The 9,907-nt window shown below is 44.4% G+C and overlaps 1 protein-coding gene across 1 annotated transcript; it reads left to right on the top strand.

Annotated features, from left to right (window-relative positions):
• The first annotated feature begins 2,609 nt into the window (after nucleotides 1-2,609).
• On the top strand, nucleotides 2,610-8,673 carry CCT4 (chaperonin containing TCP1 subunit 4). The gene is made up of 14 exons (XM_057382657.1): nucleotides 2,610-2,807; nucleotides 3,294-3,346; nucleotides 3,597-3,686; nucleotides 4,234-4,342; nucleotides 4,842-4,984; nucleotides 5,273-5,394; nucleotides 5,483-5,615; nucleotides 5,948-6,087; nucleotides 6,303-6,399; nucleotides 6,702-6,812; nucleotides 7,073-7,203; nucleotides 7,299-7,533; nucleotides 8,067-8,180; nucleotides 8,466-8,673. The coding sequence occupies exons 1-14, from the start codon at nucleotides 2,690-2,692 to the stop codon at nucleotides 8,481-8,483; spliced, it is 1,614 nt and encodes a 537-aa protein (XP_057238640.1). The 5' UTR covers nucleotides 2,610-2,689; the 3' UTR covers nucleotides 8,484-8,673.
• The last annotated feature ends 1,234 nt before the right edge of the window (nucleotides 8,674-9,907 follow it).

The following is a 9,907-nucleotide window of genomic DNA, read 5'->3' as shown; positions in this document are numbered from 1 at the left end:
TTGTCTCACTGCTTCTTGGAGATGCTGGAAAAGCCAGAATGGCCAGAAATTATGATTAAGAGAGTAAGGAAAACAATGTGCAGGCAACTCTGAGTCTGAACTTAGCTGTTAAGTCTAATCTGAAAGGCTTCAGAAGGTGCTGGCTTTAAACGTGATCTAATGACACATTTGGTCCTTTGGGTGTCCTGGCTGAAAGCTCAACCTTCATTCTGACCAGTCCTAAACCACAGTGCCTGCTGTGGGTCAGTTCCCATGCAATGCCACCTTCACACCTGCAAGAACCTCAGATRAAATCAAACCATGGCCAGAAAGGTTCTGTTGGACCCAGAATGAGACAGATGAGGGTGACAGGGTTAACAAAACCCGCTTGAATCAGCCAGACAACTCATCTTAAATCCTGTACAGACCTGAGGGCTGCCCTGAAGTCCCTCCCCAGGGAATGAACCCTGCCAGACCAAAATCGTTAGTAAGGAACCCACTAACCACAGCAGCTCTAAACTTAGCAGCTACACASCAACTCAAAATCCAGGCTCCACCCAGCAATGGAACAAACCATGACCCCAAATGATTCTTAGCACTGGAGAAGCTGCTTTTGCCAAGCACAGAGCCATGTATAACAAGATGGTTGTGACAGCACCAGGTCTAACCTTCATTTCATTCAGAATCCTGGAAAATCTTGGCTCCCAACTCCAGGGCAACAGTGAGCAGCACGTGGTAACTGTTGGTAACAGCACACAATCTTGTTTTCCTGTCAGGTCCTCTGTGCCATGCTGTGACATAACTAAAACCAAATCCCAGCTCAGCACCAGAGAAATGACATCTGCCACCACCCAAATTTACACAACAGCCTTGGATGTAGCTATGCCACTGAATATACACATCCAGGAGAAACCAGGATCCTCCTGTGACACCTCAACAAACTCTGAATGATCCCTAACCTGAGGTGACCAAGCACAACCTAAACTTTCCTCAACAGCTCCTTTAAAAGCTTGGCTGTCTACTGATTCCAGCTATAACATTGCWCTGGTGTTAAATATCCAGGATTTGGTACTGTTGCCATCCTTGCTTGGTGTAMTTTAAGAGCAGAGTCAGAGTTCCCAGTGATTTTGGTCATTTACAGTGTTTTYGGATAATTTTGGGGGTGATATAAATCCAGATATATCCAAACTATCACTAGTAAACATTTTCCCTGTGTATGACCTAGGTGTGCATTTCTCTACCTTTATACAAAAACTGTTTTCCTCTCTGTCTGCTAAAAATTGAATATAAAAAGGCAAAGACCATCCACATCCAAATCCTGTTCTCAGTTATCTGTTGCAAAGGTGCATAAATCCAGAAAAAAAAAAATCAAATGTAACTGCTAAAAATGGTTGAAAGACGATAGGGAAAATATGATTCTATTTCTTTGTTCTGACAACTGTGTCCAAATGCTGGGTTTTGATGTCTCACCAGACAAAGCTGTTGCTGGCACAAGGAAATTGCTCACCAATGTGTTTCACTTGTAATGAGCTGCTAATATAGGTGCAGTTGCTTGAAAATTGAAAACAATCTCAAGACCTCCCATCCTCCACCTGTTTCTTACATCTGACATCAGCAGCACCTTGTGGGTGCAGGGACACATTTCTTGGAAAATTTTCTCTACACAGGAGCACTTTAAACCCTGGCTTTTCACACCAAGCCAGAAGTACACCCTAAAAATTATGGGGTTGAGGTATTATGTGTGCATTTTCCTTTCAGTCAGGGCTCTTTTTCGAGCTGCTGTGTCTTACTTTGAACACAAYACAAAATTAAATCACTTTGTGGATTCGAGTATGTGCTTTGCATCTAAACTACATTACATTTTTATTCTGTTTAGGGTSAAGAAAATAATTTAAATGGATATTCAGAAATATAAAAACAAAGAGCACGGAAGCTTCTTATAATAATACAGTAGTTTAGATCATTGTAGGCATAAGCCATTTTTCAACGCTAAGCTCATTTTTACTGGTGATAAAGCCTACCTCTATTTAATGGAAACAGGTGTTCAAAACCCACTCAGGACAGGCGGGAGGGCACAACAGATCTTGGACTCAGCAGGGAAAAGCTGCAAGATGCCACAGCGAGATTCATGAAGGTGAAAGGCTGGGGCTGCCGGGCAGCGGGTTAAAGCTCCCGTCCCTCAGTTCCCTCAGTTCTCTCCCTCAGTTCCCTCAGTTCTCTCCCTCAATTCCCTCAGTTTTCTCCCTCAATTCCCTCAGTTCTCTCCCTCAATTCCCTCAGTTCTCTCAGTTCTCTCCCTCAGTTCTCTCAGTTCTCTCCCACAGTTCTCTCCCTCAGTTCTCTCCCTCAGTTCCCTCCGTTCTCTCCCTCAGTTCCCTCAGTTCTCTCCCTCATTCCCTCCGTCCCTCATTCCCGGTTCCCTGAGGGCCGGATCCCGACCGCGCCCTGGCGCCCCCCAGCGGCCGCGAGCGCAGCGCGAGACGAGCCCGGCCCCTCCGGGCGGGAAAACCTCCCCTAGGCCCCTGAGCGAGCGCGCGGCTTYTCTATAGGCGTCCACGCCGTTCGCCGGCAGGCAGGGGAAAGGGGGCGTTCTCCCGCCGGTTGCGCAGCGCGCAGGCGCGCATTGGGCAGCCCCGCGTGACGCGCGGCCGGAAGGCCCCATTCTGGAAGCATCCCGGAGCCATCCCGGTGTGTCCCGCCCGGCCCGGCCATGCCCGAGAATACGCCCGGCAGAGCCTCCGGCGGGGCCGCCAACAGAGCCAAGGGCGCCTACCAGGACCGCGACAARCCCGCCCAGATCCGCTTCAGCAACATCGCCGCCGGCAAAGGTGCGGGGGTCCGCCCCGGTGCGGGGGAGCGGGGCCGGGCTCCGTGTGGGCCGCGACTGGGGCGGGGGGCGATGGATCGCCCGGAGCTGGGCACCGCTCGGGGCTGAGTCCCCGGGAGCCGAGCGAGAATTCCATGGCTTTAGTGGTTGGGAGGCCCCCGGGATGGGCCGGTGTGTGTAGGGGATGCGGTACTGGGMGCTGACACGAGCCCCGGTGGCACTGCCTGCTGTGTTCTGTGTCTTTGTTACTCCCTAGRTTTAAAATGGCTGCAATCAAGTGATCAGATATTAATTGTTTAAAAAAAAACACTGTCCACAGTGATCAGTCAGTCCTGATACTGCAGCGTTTTTCATCATTCCGCAATTTGGGCTCCGTTAGTCTGTCTGGGAACTGCTGAAAACGGAGTCATTTGTAGAAAACGCATTTAAATGATGGAGTGTTTGTAGTTCTTTCGATCAGCTTGCAAACATTTTCTTCTCTTCACAGCTGTTGCCGATGCAATTAGAACGAGCCTKGGACCAAAGGGAATGGATAAAATGGTAAGCTTTGTGTTTTAAATTCTCAACATACTAAGCTTACTGGACATACTGTAAATTCAACATTTCTTGTAGAGAATGCCACCTTTTGCCTTAATTGTTCCCCAGGTTTCARTTATTTAGGGGAAAATGAAAACTAWATGCATATTTTAGTTTGGAAAATTATGTTGCCAGGGAAGATATTTTACATTGGGTCTTAAATGAAAGATTTGTAGCTGCTGATCAGAACTGTGTTCCTTCCCTTCCCTCCCAGATTCAGGATGCTAAGGGAGATGTGACAATCACTAATGATGGTGCCACTATCCTGAAACAAATGCAGGTTCTGCACCCTGCAGCCAAAATGGTGAGTGGTTTCTTTTCCATTTCATGTGGATTTGAGGAACATTACCCACTAGTGACAGAGCAGGAAATGTGCATTGTGCTCCAGGAACATTTATTTTGAGTGTGACTTGTGCTGAAGAGTAAAAGGACCTAATTTCTCTCCCAGTGTTCCTTATGCACARTCCCTCTGGGCATGTTTGAAGACATAGAACAATAAAAAAGCCCAAACCTTCATCTGCCATTTAAGAAAGAAAAGTCATGTCCCAAACCATTAAGACAGAAGGGAATGAGTTATGGTCAGGTGGTCTGAGGGTACAATAGCTGGTACTTTGAAATGTTTAATGTTTGTGSATTTGGTTAGAGATGGAAATGAGCTCCCTGTGACCCTCCTCCAGGGAAGGAAAAAAGAAACCTGATAGATAGATGTGTGTTCAGCTTTAAATTTGGGAAGAAACTTTGCTTCTGGAAGTGATTTATTGTATYGTAGGTGTATTTGGGCCAAAGAGATATATGGGTGAGCAGCACTATGTATACATCTATATAAATTTTTGTCATAATTTCTCCTTTAGTTGGTAGAGCTGTCAAAAGCACAAGATATCGAAGCTGGTGATGGCACAACCTCTGTTGTTGTTATTGCTGGAGCTCTTTTGGATGCCTGTTCCAGACTCCTTCAGAAAGGTAAATATATTCATTTAACATGCAGACATGACTGGAGGCAGTGAAGTGCTTTGTCCACTTGCAGGTGTATGACAAAGCTTAAAGTAGCTGTTATCTGTTGAAAAGAAGAGGGGTGTATCCCACACTCCAGACTGTAGGAAAACAGACTTCGAAAATCTGAAATTAAATCAGTGTCAGGCTCCTTGCAGACATCACCTGAACAGCAGCAGCTTTAAGAATGGCACGAGAACTGGGAGAAAATGTTTCCGGGATGTCAGGGAATGTGCAGGACTTGTCTGTGAGGATGAATTACTTGGAATGTTAACAGCTTTTTCTCTTAGTTTTAACAGCAGAAAATAATAAGGGAGGTCATACACCCGTGAAATGCTGAAATGCCTTCACTTTATTGTTACCTGAGTCTCTTGAGCTTTAAAGTGAAAAGAGATGGTGAAGAAAAAACAAAAGAATGTAGGTTTSAAAGCCCAAGGTGTCTAATAGGCATTTTTTATGCTCTGCACAGGAATTCACCCCACCATCATTTCGGAGTCATTCCAGAAGGCTCTGGATAAAGGTATTGAGGTGTTGACCAACATGGCCCAGCCAGTGGAGCTCAGTGACAGGGAGACCCTGCTGAACAGTGCAACAACTTCTCTCAACTCCAAGGTACAGCTGCACTTGGACTGGGAGCTCCAGCCCAGCCAGGCCTTTTGACTTTTCAAGTCTAAAAAAGACTAATTCAGTTTTCTGTGTATCCCTAAGGGGGGCTTTCCCCCAGCATTGCTGTTCTGTCCTTGCCATGGAGTAGCCATTRAGAAAATGCTTTGTGTTAAGACATCTTTATTTCAAAATTCTGATGTCAAACACTGAAATGCAGTGACAATATTGTTCTGAAGCTGTTGTTTGTGAGTGTTAAGCCTCTCACCATGTTTTCTGTACTCTTGAATCTCTTAGGTTGTGTGTCAGTATTCTAGTTTACTTTCTCCAATGAGYGTGGATGCAGTGATGAAGGTGATTGACCCAAGTACAGCCAATAGTGTGGACCTCAGAGATATCAAAATTGTTAAGAAGTTGGGGTAAGAAACAGTTTCTAATTAGATAAATTTTGTCTCTGTGAAATCAGCTTCCCAGAGTGCTCCAGTCATGAGCTGTGTTTTTTTCCAGAGGCACAATTGATGATTGTGAACTGGTTGAGGGACTCGTTCTGACTCAGAAGGTGGCAAATACCGGCGTAACCAGAGTGGAAAAAGCCAAAATTGGCCTCATTCAGTTCTGCTTGTCTGCGCCAAAGACAGATGTAAGTCAGACTGTGGCTAGAGTTAAACTTCATGCTCTAGGAATTGGGACATGCAAAYGTAATAACAAATATTTTTTTAAGATGCTGTGGTGTCAGCTCTTTGCCACAGCTGGAGTGAAGGGCTGCTGGGTCCTAAAAAACCTTGCAGTTGGTATAAAAAAAAGAAAATTGTTTAAATTATGAGAAGTACCGAACTGTCTCTAATAGTATTTTGCTGTTAGGTGTATTTGTTTTGATTTACAGCATCTGAAGTTAAAGAATGTGGAACATTTTAACATTTGTTTGTAAAGTCAGCTGACAATACTTGCTTTTCTATTTTTTATTTTGAATAGATGGACAACCAGATMGTTGTTTCTGATTATGCTCAAATGGACAGAGTGCTGCGTGAAGAGAGGGCCTACATCCTGAACTTGGTGAAGCAGATCAAGAAGGCTGGCTGCAATGTGCTGCTCATTCAGAAGTCCATTCTGCGGTACGTTCATACCCAGGCACGGGCTCTCTGTGGGTGCTCGTGGGGACAGTTGGAATTGTTTGGAAAACTGAAGCCAAACAGTCACACTTGGCAGAGTAACAGAGTATCTTCAGAAAGCAGCAGCATTGTCTGTATTTTGAGTTTGATGACATCCTTGCTTTGTACTCTGAAGAATTTGAGCCCTGGAAACTGACTCATTTACTGCTCCTTTTCAGGGATGCTCTCAGTGACCTGGCTCTCCATTTTCTGAACAAAGTTAAGATCATGGTGGTTAAAGACATTGAAAGAGAGGACATTGAGTTTATATGTAAGGTAAGGTGGGTCACATAAATGATCAGCAGGGTTTAAAATCTACTCCAAAACTTACTGCTCAGCCAGGGTCAGTTTATTGTGCACTTTCACAAGTTCCATGTTTTGAGTATAATACAAGAGCAAACATTTCCCTAAAAAACATTCCTGGTCTGCTGAGCAATTCACTTCTATGGAAGGATTCAGGACAGATGTAAAAGCCACAGTCCCTTCTGCATTTTACTGCTGTAYGCAGAACAATATGCAGTGTACTTGCTGACTCTGCAGTCAGCTTCTGGATTAATTTTTTTCCATTATTTTTTCAGACAATTGGAACTAAGCCTGTGGCTCACATTGACCAGTTCACTCCTGACATGCTGGGCTCTGCTGAGCTGGCAGAGGAAGTCAACTTGAACGGTTCTGGGAAACTAATAAAGGTGAGTAAGGGACAAAATTGATACCTGCTTAAATCTGTCAGTCATTTTAATAACTGGTAGCATTAAACATTTTTGCTATGGAATTTATTGCATTTAAGTACCTATTTCTAAGCTCTGAGTAGCCACCAGCTTGAGTTGTGCAGTGGTTTTGCTTGACGAGACATCAGTGCTGTTAGAGAGTTTGAAAKTGCCAATGGCAGGGTCTTTTTGTCAAAACTTACATTTTTTCCCCAGTGTCAGTATTTGGCTTTATATTTTAGATTACAGGCTGCACAAACCCTGGGAAAACTGTGAGCATTGTGGTACGTGGATCCAACAAACTTGTCCTGGAGGAAGCMGAGCGTTCCATTCACGATGCCTTGTGTGTCATACGGTGCTTAGTTAAGAAAAGGTAATGTCTCAGTTTGGTTAATTAATAACACAKAAAACMKAATTGTGTGTACACTTATGTGAAAWGAGGTTTGATGTTCATTTCTGTGCTCTCAGAGCTTTGATTGCTGGTGGTGGAGCCCCGGAGATTGAACTGGCACTGCGACTGAACGAGTACGCCCGGACGCTGAAGGGGATGGAGTCCTACTGTGTCCGTGCCTATGGGGATGCACTCGAGGTCATTCCCTCCACCCTGGCTGAGAACGCGGGGCTAAACCCCATCTCCACCGTTACAGAGCTCAGAAACAGACATGCCCAAGGAGAGAAAACAGCTGGCATTAACGTCAGAAAGGTAATGAGTTAAAAGACCTGGGTATTACAAGGAAAATGCCTTGCCCTAGGGCTGAACTAGTGAGAGGGCAAGTTGGTGTCTCACACTGGTAGCCTCCCTAAAATTAGCAGAGGGAAATTGCAGCTTGTTCTCTCAAGAGCTCACCCTGAACATTGCTAATAGTAGATACTCAGTGCCATACCCACAGGACAAGAAACATCCCATGTCTTCACAACATTAGATGCATTTTAACTACAATAGATGCATTTAGAATGATCCATCAGTAGGATCTGCAGTAGAAGGTGTTCATAAGTTGGGAGTAGCACCACAGTTTATTCTCAATTGGCCACAGTGACCTTTTTTCTTGGCTAATTTTGACTGGGTATGTCAAGTACTTGGAGGGAGAATGTGCAATATTGTAACACTCCTGTTGCAGATGGAGAGTACAAGCCCTATGATAGTCCGGGATTTGACTCGGGATTCTGCTAGAAGAAAACGTGCTCAATGTAACTGTAGTCTGTCTTGCACAAAGTAAAGGCTCATTGTTCCCCTAGGGTGGCATTTCCAACATCCTGGAGGAGCTGGTTGTGCAGCCACTGCTGGTGTCTTTGAGTGCACTGACTCTCGCAACAGAAACCGTGCGCAGCATTCTGAAAATTGACGATGTGGTGAGTAGTGCTGGCATTCTGGTGTGGGTTCTCTTGATTTCACAAGCACCAGGATATTGTAATTAATTTGCTTTGCTTCAAAATACAGTTGYTGTGTAGAGAATTATTTTTATGTGCTACTTAAGACCATCCAGCCTTTTAATAACTGCAGCTAGAATTTAAAGCATTATAAATACTGCACCATAAAGCAAAGAATGAAGTCACTAACACCCCAGGATCTTTACACAAAGAAGGAATTGTGGTGTATCCTGTGATTTCTTCTGCCTGACTGCAAACTCTTTGCAGGTGAACACTCGAGGGTAAGCTGAGCAGAGAGGTGGGGACCATGGCCTTGAGCTCCTGCCCTGTAGCTGGAATATGGATTCCTCACCAAAAGCGCCTGTGTGAATTGTCTTAAACTCCACCCAGACTGATGTACTTGATCAGGTTCAACTTTGAAAAGTTTGTTTTCAAAAGGAAAATGCTGTTTTGTCAATAAACATGCAGTAGTCTACCTGAGTCTTTGCTGAATACTTTTATTAGAATATGTTACATGTTTTGTTACATTTGGTTTTCTGTGTTCTGTGCTCCTTATCTGTGAAAAGTTTAAGGCAACTAATTAGCTTTTGTGATACATTCTAAAACCAGCCTTGAAGTGCACTGTAATAACATGCTGGCTTGGAGCTGTTTCTCMCAAAGCTTTCCCTAAGGGTGTGGTGTTAGTGCTCTTGGTGACGCCAGGCTAAACAGGAGAATCTTTGCAGTGAGAGCACATCACATTCCTTCCCCTCCTGAGGTCTGCAGTGATTCCTGATGCATCCCATAATCCACAGTCCTACAAAGGATGTTCTTCACAACGTTTCCTCCCGCTGCCCACAGATTGATTGGTTTTCCCAAAGCTGTCTGAGAAGTCAAAAAATACATGGTTCTAAAATAATGCAAATTATTTTTCCAACTTCTAATTTTTAGTCTGCCATTTTGAATTAACGTTTCATCTCCATTATTGCTATATTGAAAAAACCTAATTCATCTTTATGTTTAAATGAGAACGTTTCTTCCATTCTCACACTTCCAGTAATGAGTGGTTGGAGCTGGAGCTTTTAAGTGAACTTCCACTGTGGTGTTGACCTGCTGTTGCTGTGACTTGCCAAATAGAACAAGCAGAATAATTCAGCTACTAATTAATCAATTAGACAATTGGTGTRGGCATTAATACTCTGCATGAATTATTCATTGCCTGTTTAAAATTGCAAATGATATTTTACCCCACAGGGTCACATCCAACAATGATCTCTTAGTTTAGGTACTATCATTAAAGCTTTCGTTCCCATTATCACAGAGTTAACAGTTCTTGACAAGAAKTACAACAATTGTGTGTGATTTCATACAGTAATTTCGCTACAGTAAATAGGTCCGTCCATCATTAATGCTTCTGTCGAGGCAGAACGTTCCTGCTTATCCTGGTTTAGGATAGAAAATTCCAGGGCAGAATATTCCTTTTTATCCTGGTTTAGCCTTACGGTGTAATTGCTTACCTGAAGTACATACTTTAAGATGGAAAAAGCTTCTTTAGTAACMTGAGGGTGTAAAATGGTGGGCTCGCCCGTGAGAATTACCGGTGCCGACTCAAATCCTGCCATGATTTACCGAGAAATGCGTCTGTGCAGCAGATGCGGGCGGGGCGAAGCTGCAGCGCTGCCCCGCCTCCGGCGGGCGGAGGAGGCGGCGGTGCCCCTGGGCTCGGGCCG

The sequence above is a fragment of the Malurus melanocephalus genome, unplaced genomic scaffold (genome assembly GCF_030028575.1).
Source record: "Malurus melanocephalus ecotype Western Australia unplaced genomic scaffold, MMel_1.1 scaffold_13, whole genome shotgun sequence".
Lineage (NCBI taxonomy): Eukaryota > Metazoa > Chordata > Aves > Passeriformes > Maluridae > Malurus > Malurus melanocephalus.
Note: the sequence above shows the minus strand (reverse complement) of the source record. Positions and strands in the feature narration are given on the sequence as shown.